Source organism: Sphaeramia orbicularis, chromosome 3, assembly GCF_902148855.1.
Source record: "Sphaeramia orbicularis chromosome 3, fSphaOr1.1, whole genome shotgun sequence".
Lineage (NCBI taxonomy): Eukaryota > Metazoa > Chordata > Actinopteri > Kurtiformes > Apogonidae > Sphaeramia > Sphaeramia orbicularis.
Genome location: NC_043959.1, coordinates 8,751,151 through 8,768,137, shown reverse-complemented (window position 1 = coordinate 8,768,137; position 16,987 = coordinate 8,751,151). Strand labels below are relative to the sequence as shown.

At 37.8% G+C, this 16,987-nt stretch overlaps 1 protein-coding gene across 1 annotated transcript in view; it reads left to right on the top strand.

Moving 5' to 3' along the window:
- The window catches only part of itga11a (integrin, alpha 11a), a 166,976-nt gene that overhangs the window by 77,538 nt on the left and 72,451 nt on the right, over positions 1 to 16,987 (top strand). The window contains exons 6-11 of the mRNA XM_030128769.1: positions 399 to 526; positions 3,730 to 3,878; positions 6,051 to 6,195; positions 8,890 to 9,055; positions 11,751 to 11,821; positions 14,528 to 14,672. Of these exons, the coding sequence (XP_029984629.1) occupies positions 399 to 526; positions 3,730 to 3,878; positions 6,051 to 6,195; positions 8,890 to 9,055; positions 11,751 to 11,821; positions 14,528 to 14,672 (804 nt within the window). The remainder of the gene's footprint in view (positions 1 to 398; positions 527 to 3,729; positions 3,879 to 6,050; positions 6,196 to 8,889; positions 9,056 to 11,750; positions 11,822 to 14,527; positions 14,673 to 16,987) is intronic.

The window sequence follows — 16,987 nt, the reverse complement described above, 5'->3', positions numbered from 1 at the left end:
GGGTTAAAAAAGAAAAATGAAATGTTAATTACAGTCAAATAACAATTATCATTTTTTTTACACTCAAACATGTTAGTGAGATGTACCCCGCCTTCGCCCCTATGTAGCTGGGATAGGCTCCAAGCGACCCCCGTGACCCTAGTGAGGATAAAGCGGGTTCAGAAAATGAATGAATGAATGAATGTTAGTGAAGATCAGGTTTATCAAGAACAGCAAAGTTACAGTAATGGTATGAATTTCAGTGTATGGGATGGTGCATGAGCATCCATTGTGTTGGCTGATATGAAACTAAAACAATAAAACCCATGAATAAACCAGAGAGCAGCTGTAGAATAACTGTCCACTGGAGTGACCACTGTGCATGAAAGGGTTAACTGCCATCTGTAAATGTTTTTCAGGATGTGAGACCTATATGGATATAGTGATTGTTCTGGATGGGTCAAACTCCATCTACCCTTGGTATGAAGTGCAAGCATTTCTCATCAACATTCTTCAGAAGTTCTATATTGGACCAGGTCAAATACAGGTGTGTAAGGACGGAGCACAAACAGATGAGATGTGTGGGTAAAAGTCTGTGCTGAAACCACTGGACAAACAATACTGCAGCTTTACTCTGCCATGTTCACTTAAAAATGATTCATTAACTGTCTCCTACACGGCCTGATCACATTCAAGGTGTACAAGTATCTTTGCATCAGATACCCCCCAAAACCATTCCCAAAATGTTTCTTTGGCCATCTTATTACTAGATCTTGCAATCCTCCAAATTTGAAGAAAATCAGATAAAAACTGATAAAATGGCGACCCAGTGAGCGTGAAAACATGTGCACAATTTTATTGTTATAAGAGAGCAAAATTATTGGACATAATGTTTTGTAACACAATAAATAATTACTACTCAACTCCTGTGTCTTTTTTATTACAAAATACACACATCACATTGCTTTTCATTTATTGATCATTTTTGTTGAACAGCTGTTTGATTATCAATTTTTATTTTCAGTATTAAGACAATCAGCCATTTTGTTGTGAAAACCCTTCTTTTACAACCCTTTAATTGTAATAATAGAATGGGAACCTGTTATTTCAGTATTATTAGGACTAAATATGCACAACTAGACAGATTTTGGTCTGCTCCCTGGCTGCAGAAAATTTGGTAACAATGTGTCAAACGGATGTTTACGTCGAACCGCATGTTTTCAATGGCGCCTTGTTCACCAAAATTCATGTAGTGTCCGTACACCAATATACTTCCATCAATAATATGGCCTATATGCCTTATAGATATATTGTTCTAACTTGTTGACAAATGTTTATTTCCTCCTGTACCAGGAAGACTTAGTTACAGATCTAACAGAGATGCGACCATGTGGTAAGCCAGATTTCCATTCCAATCTTGTAGAGTCCGTACACCAAGTAGTGTCCGTACACCATATTCAAAATATGTGGGTTTAATTTTATTGTTTCTGTCAATATATGGAATTTTTCAGCACGCATGCTTTGGACACGACATCTATGCAATAAACAATGCATGATTATCCTGAGTGCTGAAACATTTGTACAGGGGTTGGACAAAATAATGGAAACACCTTCACCTCAAGATGATAATGCCCCAATCCATACAGCTAGAATTGTTAAAGAATGGCATGAGGAACATTCTAATGAAGTTGAGCATCTCGTATGGCCGGCACAGTCCCCAGACCTCAACATTATTGAGCATTTATGGTCAGTTTTAGAGATTCAAGTAAGACGTCGATTTCCACCGCCATCATCTCTAAAAGAGTCGGAGGGTATTCTAAGTGAAGAATGGCTTAAAATTCCTTTGGAAACAATTCACAAGTTGTATGAATCAATACCTCGGAGAATTGAGGCTGTAATTGCCGCAAAAGGCGGACCTACACCATATTAAATTATATTTTGTTGATTTTTTAAGGTGTTTCCATTATTTTGTCCAACCCCTGTATATCTTTGTAGGCATTAAATATGGAGGCTATTAGGCTGTAGTGTCCGTACACCCAATAATTTCTGATTTGACAGGGGTACAAGCCTGCCAAATTTGTAGTAGACACCATAATACAGAAATACTTTGGACTTTAAAAACCCCTTTAGCCCTATCGGCCCGCCCGCGGGCCTTAAAAATTATAATAATATTCATCTACTATAAAAATATAATAAATCAGGACAATGGATGTTTTTTTCAATTTTTGCTCAAAGTTTAGACTCTAATGTTAATAAAAGTACATCAAAAGTGTATTTTAGTGCAAACTTTAATATTCAAACATGATTTTTAATCTTTGTGGGGTGAAATATACGCTATTAAAAATCTCTGACACGAACAATTAATTTATGCATATCATCATCAATCCAGCTGAAAAAAAAAAAACAGACGAGGATAAAAAAATTCTAATTTCTCTTTTAGTTTGTTACAGTTTACTCAGGCATAGTAATAGATACAATATTTTAGACAAGGGGAATATATTCTGTGAGGTCTCTAAATGTCCATAGACACCAAGAACATCCATATGACCCTTATTATTGTGAAGGAATTCTTCATTTGCTTTGGGTATGTCTTTTTAGGCGTTTTTCCCCTGAAAATATGGTCAGGGTGAAACAGGTTAAAAGAGAAATATAAGACAAATAAAATGGCCTGTCTGATTTTTTGATAGAGCATTATTATTTTTTTATCTATATGTGCACCCTTTCTGGTACCCTGGATTGTGATCAGCCCATACAACTATGTCTATATAGAACAAAATAATAACTCTGATTATGGTTTACTAATAATGTAAGGCTCCCCACATTACATTTGTTTGAACGTAACACATGCTTTTATTTTGTTGTGTTTTTATTTGATGTAATTTTGAAATGGAAACATGCTGATCTTGAAACTAAATTGTTCACACTATTATGTTTATTTTCCACAAACAGTAGCTCCAACTCCATTTACAACATCAGCTAGTTGTGATAACAGCACTGTTGACATTTTTATGGTAGATTTCGGCACTGAAAGCACTTTGGGTTTAGAGAAAAATACCAGGGCTTAGTTTAATACAGGTTGTAAAATGTAAAGATGTGATTAAGAAACAATTTTGTAGTGATCTACTTTATTTACTTTATTATCTACTTACAATATTTAAAGTAAACAACGACCTTTTGCCAACTCTAACAATTGAACTGCTACTGATGAAACCTAAAACGTGCAGATCTGGATGCAATTTCCACTCTGAAATGTCATAATCCTGGATTTTGTAAATCCACTGAAAGGCATATCATTTCTGGGAGACTGTTACACTTACCATAGGATATTATGCTCTGACATTTTAGTTCATTGTATTATTCCATGTGTGCCAATGGGCTCTATGCACAGCCCCACTACTTCCTGAACCCCAGGTGGCTCCTTTATTTCCTGTCTTTCATTATTGGACACACTGATTAATCCAGGTGTGCTTAATTAATCAGCGGTCACAACAAGGAGCAGCAGACACACTTGGATTAATCAGTGTGTCCAATAATGAAAGACAGGAAATAAAGGAGCCACCTGAAGTTCAGGAAATAGAGGGGCTGTGCACAGGGTGGACGGACGTTTCGGCCTTTCGAGGGTTAGGGTTAGGGTTGGGGTTAGGGTTAGGGACTGCAAAAGTGCAGTCCGAAACGTCCTAGGCCGAAACGTCCTACATTCGTGCACAGAGCCCATTTTGGAGATCATCACTGTTGTACTTTTTTTTTTAGGTTGGAGTTGTTCAGTATGGTGAAAAAGTGGTCCATGAGTTTAAGCTTAGTGACTACAAATCAGTTGAAGAAGTTGTGAAGAGGGCACGTAGCATCAACCAGCGAGGCGGAGAGGAGACCAACACTGCCCTCGGCATCAGTACAGCACGGTAAGATATCATTACAATATTCAATTTATATACTGACAGTCAATAGAAACTTTGAGGTATAAATGGATCCATATTTCTACTTGTAGGGGGGTTGTAACTATTCATTGTGGATTTATTGATGACCTAGTGCTCGGGTAGTTGAGATAATGATGAGCTGTCATGTTGTCACGGTTCATTGCACATGGGTTGGTCTCTTTGCAAAAGTGGACCAAATTCACATTGAGCAATACTCAATGGGTATCTGCACAATTTGAGGATTGGTTTTGAAGGCCTATATAAGGGCCCAAAAAAGGCCACCATTGTTAGTCCAGTGAACGGCATCATGCCACATCTATCATGTCAACAACATCTCCAGGCACTGGGTATGGTGGAGGCCGCTTTGAGCTCCGGTGATATAGCCAGGGCTATGTATGGGCTGTTCCCAACCCACAATCAAGGTTCTAATAGTTTTGGATTTTTAATTATAGTTTAGTTTTAATTAGTTTGTACATTTTTTTCCTCTAATTCAGTTAGTTTTAATTAGTTTTTAGAGCAGGTTTGCTAGTTTTTATTTGTTATCGTTTTTTTCTGAATGCTTAGTTTTAGTTCAGTTTAGTTTACTTTTAGTATTAGTTTTAGTTATGTCATATATTTTATCTTCCTCACCATCCTATTCAAAGAAATTAGTGAGGCGCGGATCAGTGGGTTACCCTGAACACTTTATTTGGGGGTCAGGTTAGGGTGGCTCATTGACTGAGCAGAGACACAAACACATGTACAGTACAATGTATAAATTCCCTATAGCAGGTTGGGGGGGTGCGATCCATACACAACGTCACTTACGTGAAAATAATGTGAAGAGCAAAGCGTAAGAGGAGATGCACAAAGCAGCCAGCAGTTTAACCAGATAGAAACATATATAAACCAGCTAACCAGCAGTAAACCAAAGAGAAAGGTATATAAATAAACCAGCTAACCAGCAGTAAACCACATACAAACATATATAAACCATATACAAACATATATAAACCACTTATAAACATATATAACCCAGTTCCTCATCCATAAACCACACCTTAGCAGATATCTCATATCTTAATCCTCTATAGTTCCATTATTAGCCAACTTTGCTTCATTTCAGTTCAGCTAGCTGTAGCTAGTAACATCAAACGTTTTTTAACATTATAACAGGTTCCATACCTCTGTAATTGGATTAGTTTTCATCCTCCTCTTTTCTCCTCTTCTAAACTGTGCAGTTAAGGCCTTTGAGGGCCTTTTCATGGTGATGACCTCTCCAGTCTTTACCTGGATGTTTACACCTGTGTGACGCAGTCATTCAGCTCCGCTCTGTCTCTGTCACTCACACACACACACAGTAAGCAAAAAAAAAAAAAAAAAAAAAAAAAAAAAAAAACGACCCCCCCATCACTAAAGTAAACCCCAGACAGGACTGTGCTGCTTTGTCCCAGCTTTAGTCTGTATGTTCCAGGTAGAGTGGGGACCAGAAGACGACTGGAAACCACAAGTGACCAGACATGACAGACTGTGAAGTGTCGTATGGTGCCGCCAGCTAAAATTGCTGGAGCGAAATAAATCAATCTGATACCAATCCGACACTGACAAAGACGAAAATGAAGGGAATTTTATCCATAATTTTTATATGTTTTAGTTAATTGTGTAAGCACACAATACAGTTTGAGTTAGTTATCGTTTTTTTTTTCTTTTAATTAGAGTTTTTATTTATTTTAGTTAACAAAAATATTTTTTCAATTTTAGTTTTCATCATTTCGTTCATTTTTGTTAACGATTATGAGCTTGCCCACAATCACAAACCTGGTTGAACGCCACAACACCACAGGCTCTGTTGACCATAGACCATGTCCAGGGAGACGGCAGTCACAACTGCCAACCAGGACCGCTACTGTTGGGACTTTGTGTTTGGCAGGTGCCGTTTTCTTTTGTTAAGTTTTTTGTTTTGAAATTATTCTTGAAACTTTAGATTTTTGTTTCTGTATGCCAATATCCTAAACAAATGATTCATATTAAAAAAATTCCAGTTTAGGGTTTCAAAATAAAAATTATGTAAAAAAATATGCTCTCAAAGTTTTCATTGACTGTGAGTGTACATGAGCAGCAAACTGCATATTTTTCAGTGTTGGTACCAAAAATGATGAATCAAATGTGTTTTCACAGCTCACAAGCATTCAAACAAGGTGGTCGTCGTGGTGCCAAGAAAGTGATGATAGTGATAACGGATGGGGAATCACATGACAGCGCTGATCTCCAACAAGCCATCGAGGACAGCGAAGCAGATGGCATCACCCGTTACGCTATTGCTGTGTGTCTGCTGGATCTATTTTCACCTGGGTTAAAGCGCTCACAATTTATGAGTTTTAACTTAGCTTTCCGAAAGGCTAATAAATTTCCAGTGCAGAGTTAAACACCATAAACATTAATGAGGTGATCTCATGGAGCTCAGTTAAAGCAGATCTTTCAAGAGCTACATTAAGAATGAAGCCAAAAACACTTGAAGCAGCTGGAGAGCTCTGAACCTACGCTCAGTGATGGAAGTGCAGTTAAAGGTGGAAATGATCTCCTCCAGGCCACAGGATCCTTTGGTCTGTGCCACTGCTGGTACTGCTAATAGCACATTTGATCCCATCCAGTGGGTGAGATGGCTTTGGACATCTGAGCAAATGTCTGAAGTCATTGGGTTTGAAACCAAAAGCAGTTGGTGACAGCCCTGGAACTGGGGCAGAAAACCCAAAACCTCTGAGACAGGGAGCTATTTTTATCCTGGTGCAAAGTCTATTGATAATCAATGAAACTAGTCAGTTTTTAAAGGGGTCATATTTTGCTAAACCCACTTCTGTTAGTCTTTGGTACATTTATTTGTGTATTTGGGGACCCCAATAATTCAAAAAGTTTGAATTCGAACCCTCCAGGTGCTCCAAAGCTATCTTTATATTCATTCTGGCAAAAATCAAATGGATTTCTACAACCTGTTTTAATTCCTGCTTAATTTGTTACGTCTATAACTAGTTACGTCACAACATTTGCACATATAAGGTCAAGACTTCTGATGAACATTTCTCCGAGTACGCCATAATTGTTTGTCAGTAGCAGCAGTAGGCCATACTGAAAATATGTCCAAACTTATTTATTTATTTAGAACATGCAAAGAAACAAAATAAAGCAAAATGAAGCAAATTAAAACAAAAACAAAACTAGAAGCACTCGGAGAGCGCAGACCTCCGCCAAGGCTGATCAGTGGCCCCCCCTGTGGGCCCCCCCCACGCCAAGGAGGTTATGTTTTTGCCAGGGTTTGTTTGTTTGTTTGTCTGTCTGTTTGTCTGTCCGTTAGTGTGCAACATAACTCAAAAAGTTATGGACAGATTTTGATGAAATTTTCAGGGTTTGTTGGAAATGGGCCCCCCCGTGGGCCCCCCCACCTCCGATCACCACCAAAATTTAATCATTTCTTCCTTATCCCATTTCCAACAAACCCTGAAAATTTCATCAAAATCTGTCCATAACTTTTTGAGTTATGTTGCACACTAACGGACAGACAGACAAACAAACAAACAAACCCTGGCAAAAACATAACCTCCTTGACCGAGGTAATAACAATTAAATGAACAGAATCTATCTTCAAGTACTAGCAAGTCTGAATTTTGCTTGGTCAAAAAGGAGTAGGAAGAAGTATAAACTTATGTCTAAACTTTGAGCTGATTACCTAAAATACAGGTGTCAAACATGCGGCCCGGGGGCCAAAACTCGCCCCGCCAAAGGGTCCAGTCCGGCCCCTGGGATGAATTTGTGAAATGTAAAAATTACACTGAAGATATTTTCAGTCAAGGATGTTCAATCTAAAGTGGGTCAGACCAGTAAAATACTATCATAATAACCTATAAATAATGAAAAAAAAGCTATTTTTTTTCTTTTTTAGTGTCAAAAAAGTAAAATTACACAAAAATGTTTACATTTACAGACTGGCTTTTCAGAAAAAAAAATATGAACAACCTGAAATGTCTTAGGAGAAGTGTGTAGTATTTTAACAATATTCTGCCTATTATCAAATGTTTTGTGTATTTGTAGAGCCACTGTGATCTGTAAGTTGTGATGCACATGTATAAACTAGAAGCACTCGGAGAGCGCAGACCTCCACCAAGGCTGATCAGTGCCGACCCCCCCACCCCCCACCCCCCGATTACCACCAAAATTTAATCATTTCTTCCTTATCCCATTTCCAACAAACCCTGAAAATTTCATCCAAATCTGTCCATAACTTTTTGAGTTATGTTGCACACTAACGGACAGACAAACAGACAAACAAACAAACAAACAAACAAACAAACAAACAAACAAACAAACCCTAAACAGACAAACAAACAAACAAACAAACAAACCCTGGCAAAAACATAACTTCCTTGGCGGAGGTAATAATAAACTGTGGTGTAATATTGTTAAAACTATACCTATTTTTCTTAAGAATTTTAAGGTTGTTCACATTTGTTCATGTTACATTCAAGTACGGTTCGTAGATGTAAACATTTTAATAACGGAATTTTACTTTTTTCACCCAAAACCATAGAGAAAACTTTGGAGTTGGCATTATTTATAAGTTATTATCCTATTATTTATATTATTTTACTGGTCCGGCCCACTTTATTTCATATTAGGCTGTATGTGGCCCCTGAAATAAAATGAGTTTGACACCCCTGACCTAAAATGTTCAGTTGTTGGCTGAACGGGTCAGAGCAGCACAGCCAACAACCTGGAGGGGGCGGGGCCAGAGCTCAAAACGACCTTTCTTGTGTCATTACTCAGAAATAGGATTGAAGATAAGCCTGTGCAGTTTAATGAATGAAGAATTCAGACCCAAGCAGAGCATTTACAGTTTATGTAGACACCAGGGAAATGTTTGAAAATGCGTTATTCCATTAAAAAGCAAAATATCACTCCTTTAAGACCTAAATCCTTGCATTGCATTCTGGTAGACTTAACGGGCTGTCTGTCCTCTTCTTCATAGGTCCTCGGCTACTACAACCGTAGAGGAATCAACCCCGAGGCCTTCCTTAATGAGATCAAGTACATCGCCAGCGACCCTGATGACAAACACTTCTTTAACGTGACAGATGAATCAGCACTGAAGGATATTGTAGATGCACTTGGAGAGCGCATCTTCAGTTTGGAAGGTTTTGTAAAGAATCATTTTATTTAAGAAGCTTTACTCTCCTAATCTTCTAACTATATTTTTAGTGATTAGAAACAAAGGATAGACTGAAAAACTTAGAAGAAACTTTGATAACACCAAAATGAAAAAACAAAACAACAGAAACAGAACAAAACTCGATATTGATTACAATCTTTAACGCATACTGAACACTGCATACTGCAAACATCTATACTGTAAACTTCATGCTACTTATACTAATAAACAGTGCAAACTTACTGTACTCCATGTAAACTGCATGACATTATTATCAGACTTAGATCCAACTTTAAGCCATAGAGCCATTTACAAAGGATCTATTTTTACATGATAATCTAGCTGAAATTGTTTGCTTGACCTGAGACTGCAGCAGTTGTCAGTTTTGGCGTAAACTGGCCTACCAGCTCTAGGGATGTAACGATATGAAAATTTCATATCACTGTTATTGTGACCAAAAGTATCACGGTTATCATTATTATCACGGTATTATTGAAATTGTGCTCAAAATGTTCAAAAAGTACAAATACACACACTGAAATAATTTAACCAAGTTGTATTTTGAAAAAAAAAAACAACAACAAAAAACAAATAAAATAATAGGCACAATGCATTTTCTCTTGACAGAAACATTCAAATATTAACCCTTAGTGGTCTGAGTCTATTTTGTCCGTTTTTCAGTCCTTTTGATTTTGCCTTTATATACTATATAAACAAATGTTTACTACACCCATGTTTGATATCTTTTTTTTTCAGCACAACTTCATCTGTCTCATCTTTCTATTATTTTTTTCACTTTAACCTACTATAAAAACATGAAAGGACAGAAAACACAAAAAAAAATACAGAAAATCTGATTTGAAAAATGTATATAATTTATTGCATAAATAACACACAGATGCTTAACAAACCTTTTCAAAGACTTTAAAAGTTATTATTGGTTCCAAATATCAGGTATATAAAATCAAAATTGTAATAAATGAAAACTATACTCAAATATTTGACATAAAAACAGATCCTGACATCGGCGTTTTCTCCGGAAAAGTGCGGTAATCAAACACGGTTATCATGATAATTAGAATTTTAACGGTAATACTAACTGTTGGCAATTTTACTGCGGTTTATTGTTACACTGGTAATCGTTACATCCCTAACAAGCTCATATTAATGTTTAAAACTGCGATTTTTTTGTTTGTTTTTTTGCCACAAATCATCAATCTATGAAAATATATCAATGTTGTTTTGCCTAAGTTTCTTAAGTTTTATTACCCTCGCCGCAGGGTATTGTCATCAGTGGGTCGTCCGTCTGTTCGTCCATCCAAAAACTTTGACATGCAGTGATAAGTCAGGCCGCTTGGTCCCCAAAGAGTTGGCCAGAGTCAGCCGTAGGCACTCCGCGGATATCAGCGCGTACTCGGACAGCAATGCGGACCCAAATTGGATGTGACAGTGCACAGCATGGTTAAGAAAAAACAGGGATGAATGAAAATGCCTCTGTAAACCATCATTTGGAAACATTTGGAAAAGCAAACACTGGAGTGTCCACTTCCTGTCCAGCTTCACTGTGGCTTGACAGTGGAGACTCGATAGAGCGGAGGAAGGGGTGAGAGAAATGGAACCAAACAACAATAACTTTCACCAGTATTTTGCTCAAGCCTGTGAAAATGAAGCTAATGTTAACGCGACTGTTAATTATGCAATGTTAGAGCCCGGCTTTGGGTATAGTCGGCACAGGTGGCTGCCTAGGGCGCCATCTGCTGGAGGGGATGCCAAACGACAGACAAAAAAATACAATAAAATAAAATAAATAGATAAATTTAGAATCTCTGTATAATAAACTTGAAATGCACCTTTTACACTTCCTTGACATGTTTTCTCTTAAATAAATCATAATCAAGCCTCAATATGACAAATCTTTATTACACTTATCCCACATTGTGAATTCTGTCATTCACATTTATTTCTTATCAACTATTAAAAGGCATGACACCAACTCACATGATCTCTTAAACATGCTATCTAAACAGTTTAATTTATTTCTCATTGTATATTTCTTTCTCTTAGACTTATTTCTCTTATACTTATGGTTCATTTACGTTCATTCTTTACCACTGTATGGACTGTTTTAGATCAATCTTGGATTCCTTTATACATCTATTGCACAAACCAATTCCAGTATTAATTCAGTCTCAAACATTTTATGCACTGCAAAACAACATATCAGTGACAGTCAATATTTTGAAGATTTTCTTAGGTCAGGCCAAGGGTTTTCTAGTGCGAGGACGTTATGTTTTAATTTAATGTACATTCACCATGGGGCCTTATTGTCCTATTTTTTCCATTCAGTTATGAGAGACAAGGCTTTTTCCTCTTAATTCTGAAACATATACTGTGCAGTTTGGATTTTTCAATAATTTGTTGAACAAAATGCTTAATTTGAAGATGCTACCTTTAATGCGATGTCCATTTGTTGTATTTTTCTGGCATTTATTAAACTCTTCTACAACCCTAGTAGTTATGCTAAAACTAAGACTGACTACTGAATTCTCCAAAAAGGTCTTGAACGTTACATTCCCTCTCCAGTTCCATAACTCTTCTAACTGGATGACGGTGGTTTGATGATCAGGTTTCTCTGCTGCTGCAGTCGTCTAAAAGTCTAAAAGACTGACTTGTTTACACAGGAACCAGCAAGAACGGGACAGCGTTTGGCCTCCAGATGTCTCAGGCAGGATTTTCTGCACACAATGTGGAGGTTAGTTTTACTTCTTTACCACGTCGCCTCATAACATATAGAACGACACATATTGTCTCAATTTCTGATGCATTCTAACCACTCCCCACAACCTGCCATTTATCAGGTTCCAGTCCCCCTGAGGTTCCTGCTGTGTGGGCCCCACAGGTTTAGCTCATCCTGATTTAGGAGCCTCTGACTGAAGAGTCAGTCCTTTTTCCACTTCAACCAGACAGTGATAGGAAATCAGACACTGCTTGTTCTCCAGGGAAACATATTCATAAGAAGCCAAGATAAGACTGAGACAGTTCAGCACAGGCTCCAGTCTTTCCCCCCCTTTCACCTGCTCGAGGTGTCTGATTGTGTCTGAGAGCAGACAGCTGCAGGTGTGCTGGCCTCGACAGTGTCACAGCTGGAGAAGGGAGATGAGGCACATTCTTTACTGTACCCGGGTTTCATACTGATTTACTTAGTTTTATTCATCTGATTTTGGCTCCACACAGACATTTGGTGATGCAACTGCTTTGATTTTCCAGTTTCGTCTTGCAGTGTGATTTGTCAAGGGAGAAATAAATGAATATTCTCATTTATGATGAAAAAGAAATAGAGCAGAATTTGCAGCTGGGTGGCAGGAATGGCTGGAAATTTCGTCCACAAGAACAGATTCCCAAGATGCTTGACAACACCAACCAGAGTGTTCAGAGCAGACAACTTATTGGAAAGAATGTCAGGGCTTTAAAGGAGAAAAACAGTCCTGAAAGCCCAGATGGTTTTGCTGAATGTCATATGTGGTAAGTTTGAGGGCTGCTTATGTCATATAGGATCCAGACGTTTCATGCATCAGCATGCATAACGGTATCACTGTTTGTTTAGCTCATTCTGACTAAACATTGCTGAAATATGATCTTTGGCCTCTGTCTCTACATTGCAAAACTGATTTCTATGTTTATGTTAATTCAGAGTATACAATGCTCCTTTCCTATGTGTATACCAAAAACAAAAATGTGTGAACCAAAAACCAAAAAAATCTCAGGCTTTTTTCATAGAAAAAAAAAAAAAAGATATCCTAACCAAAGCAAAGTACATGGTAGAAATAAAAACAAAACAAAGTACATGGCATGCCTGTGCTGCAGTAGAAATAGGTCACTGGTTTATAAGGTTGAACTGTTTTGGGGTTTCATTCATTTACCATGGAGATCATTTTGACCAAAAACCACATAAGCAATATGCTGCTGTCAGAGAACGACGTAGTTCATACTTGTTGAGCACAAAATTCCATCATTCGGGAAGGAATTGTAAGCCTTCCACCATGTGCTGGAACCTGAAAATGTGTTGTATTGCATATTGTTTACAGGAAAAAACCCTGAGCTCATTAAGTAAACGAATCCAGTAATTACAGTATTAGTGATATGAAGTATGGTGACCAGTGGAAGATAGAAAACCCTTCTTTTATTCCTCCTGGTGTTGGTATTTAATTGCACTTGTGTTTTTCCTCTGTAACCTTCTGAGTAATTTTTTGCACACGAATGAAGCATTATTACTAATTTCAAAAAGAACTCCAAAGCAGATTTTTAATGGTTTCTGTGATTTGGCAATGTGAATATCCTGTTTTGCACCAGAAGTGGTTGCTTAAGTTATTATGCAAACAGTTTATAGACTAGTTTCTAAAATCTGACTGGATGAAAATCAGCTTTGATTTGTGTCACGAGTGAAAGTCAGTTTGTTTTTCAAGGAGACATCTGAAATAAAAATGTTCTCGCAAACTAAAAATGTAGCTGGTTTGTGTAACCAAGAAAATATTCCAGAACAAGCAAAGGTCCTCTATTTATTAGTCTGGCTAAATTTAACCCTTTCATGCATACTGGTCACTTCAGTGGACAGCTATTCTACAGCTGTTCTCTTCTATATTCATGGGTTTTGTTGTTTTATTTGCATATCAGCCAACACAGTGGATACTGTCCTGTTCTTGATAAACCTGATCTGCAGGAGGGTCAAAACACGGTATTCAAAATCTCTCTGACAGGACATTTTTAGAGACAATTTGACAGATTAGTGTTGCTAAATGACCCACATTTTTACTTTTAAATTAATTTTTGCTTTAGTTGGACCATAAGTGATTATCCAAAACAAGAAGTTAGTTTATATTAAAATAAATGTTGGAATGGCAATCAGTTAAAGTTTGCTCTCTGACCGACATTACTGTGTTTTGACCCAGTAACATGTTTGAGTGTAAATCAATTACTAATTGTTATTAGACTGTAATTAACAGTTTTCTTACACAAAGAGTTTTTTTTTTTTTTTGCATATTATCTCCATGAAGTGAGTAATAACTAGTATGTTAAAATATGTGAAAACATCAGATTAGCTGCAAGAAAAATGTTTTTATTTCATAGTTTTCACACAGTTTATCACTTTCTGATGATGGGTTTTAAATACATGTTTCTTTGCTTCAAAACTTAAACACATTGTGTCCAGCTGAGTGGACATTTTTGTAATTCCATGAAAAATAGGTTAATTTAAAAAATTTCAATCGCATTGTTTTTTTCATGCCTAAAGAGGAATAAAAATACTCTGGGGAAAAAAATCTTGACTAAGGATTCTCATAATTCATGCATGAAAGGGTTAAGATGCGTATCCACACTTTCTCTCAGTTTCATTCTCTGATGTGTATGGGATAAAATTTTACTTAGATGCAAAGCTGACGACCATTTTTAATTCAATTGACAGGATGGGATTCTGGTGGGAGCTGTTGGAGCTTATGACTGGAATGGGGCAGTGCTGAAGGAAACTCGACAGGGAAAAGTTGTCCCCCCAAAGTCATCTTACATGCAAGAGTTCCCCGAGGAGCTGAAAAACCACGGTGCTTACCTAGGTAAGTAAGGAGCTCTATAATATGAACAGATATTCTTTTAATGAAAGGAAAGAGGGCGAACAGAGGCAGTACAATCATGTTATTTTAGTAAGCAGAGTATGCTTGAATGCTCTGTTTACATCATCTTTTTTTTGGTGGAGGGATGTATAGCTACACTGTTGGAGGATCAGTGGTTTCATGCTGATTGTCCTTGGTGCAGCCTCAGAGCTCTAACTCTACACATCACATCCAAGCCCCCCCCACCACCACCGCCACCACAGACCTCTGCTTTTACCATCAGCGGTTTGACTCTGAGCTTATCCACCAGGCTGCCAATGGAAGCCATTCTAGACTCAATAGTAATATGAGGTGGAAGCATAATTTTGGACAGGCTGAGAGAAAGTTAAAGCCGGGAAAAAGATGAGAGATTAAGGTGGAAAAGTAGACGGGAGTAAAGTGGAATTTTTAGAAGGAAAGATGAAATACAAGAGGAAATTTAAGAAACCTGAGAAACCAGAATATCCAGCTTTGCGTCACTACATGGTCACTGAATTTTAACTCCTCAAATGGTAAATTTTAACAAAGGTATTCTTGAGTCATACAAATCGTCACCAAGTGGCTGAAAAACGAAGCCAATGGTGAAAGCCACTGTTCTGCACTTTAGGCTGGATCCAAAAGCAGGCCAGTCCCCGACTACAGCACAAATAAATACAGGGGTTGGACAAAATAATGGAAACACCTTCACCTCAAGATGATAATGCCCCAATCCATACAGCTAGAATTGTTAAAGAATGGCATGAGGAACATTCTAATGAAGTTGAGCATCTCGTATGGCCGGCACAGTCCCCAGACCTCAACATTATTGAGCATTTATGGTCAGTTTTAGAGATTCAAGTAAGACGTCGATTTCCACCGCCATCGTCTCTAAAAGAGTTGGAGGGTATTCTAACTGAAGAATGGCTTAAAATTCCTTTGGAAACAATTCACAAGTTGTATGAATCAATACCTCGGAGAATTGAGGCTGTAATTGCCGCAAAAGGCAGACCTACACCATATTAAATTATATTTTGTTGATTTTTTAAGGTGTTTCCATTATTTTGTCCAACCCCTGTATGTCTCTGTAGGTAACTTCATTGCCCATGTTAACTGTACAGGAGTGAATTTTTATAAACTCATCCATTTAAATCATATTAAGTAGGGATGCACCGATACCACTTTTTTCCAGACTGAGTACGAGTACTTACATTTGAGTCTTTGCTGATACTGAGTACCGATACGAGTACTTAATAATCCCATTCCAGTTCTTAGTTCCTTTTGTAAATGTGCTTTATTGTCATTGTCATTAGTCTGACTGGAACAAAGTACTGCTACTGACATTTAATGTGTTGGAATGAGTGTTTGTCAATTAATCCACCAGGGGGCGCCGCTCTGAATTAACCATATTGGACAAATACCACGAAGAAGAGGAAAGTTTTTTGAGAAGAAGAAGAAGAAGAAAGTCAGTGATGGGTCTGTCCGTGCTATCTGCATTAAATTTTGGTGTCCCTGTTACGCGGTAACATGTATTTTGTCATTGGCCTTCCACGGTCTTACTGTTTTGCCTGCAGTACATGGGATTATTTGCCGTATGGATCTTCTTTCATGAAAAACTATTCTTTGAATCTTGTAGGATAGTGTAGAAGTATACCTCATACAATATGTGAAATTCCAATGAGCTAATAGTATTGTGCTTTATGCACTGGTTGGCTTAAATGTTATGACAAAATACATGTAATGGGGACACCAAAATGTGATGCAGAAAGCACAGACAGGCAATAATAACAAACATGGAGACGACAGAGGCAACACTACTGTGATTTAAAAGCTTAGCTCCAGCAGGTAGAATAAAGAGAAATTAGCAATAAGTTTGGTTTTCACTTCCGCTGGCGGCGGTATGCACCGCTCCGTACTCCTGCTGGTATTCTCCGTCTGGGTACTCATCCACCAGCACCTGGAAAACAGATGGAATGTACACAGAGGACGGGCAAAATGCTGCGTTCGTATCTGTCTGTGTCTGTAATGTTACTTTCAGTCAGCGTTACTTTTATCACCGTCATTTATTTGGTTAAATTTCCACTCTTCACACTCCACACACATTATTCCTCCTCCTCGTACCTGCCGCACTGAACTGGGAATGTCACACGGCCATAAGTGGTATCGGTGCATTTGTATCGGATTACTTTTACGAGTACGAGTACACACACTGAGTATCGGAGCCGATGGCCAATACTCGTAAAGGTATCGGTGCATCCCTAAAATTGCCTATTTTTATCCAAAACAAAAAAGATGTGAATAAC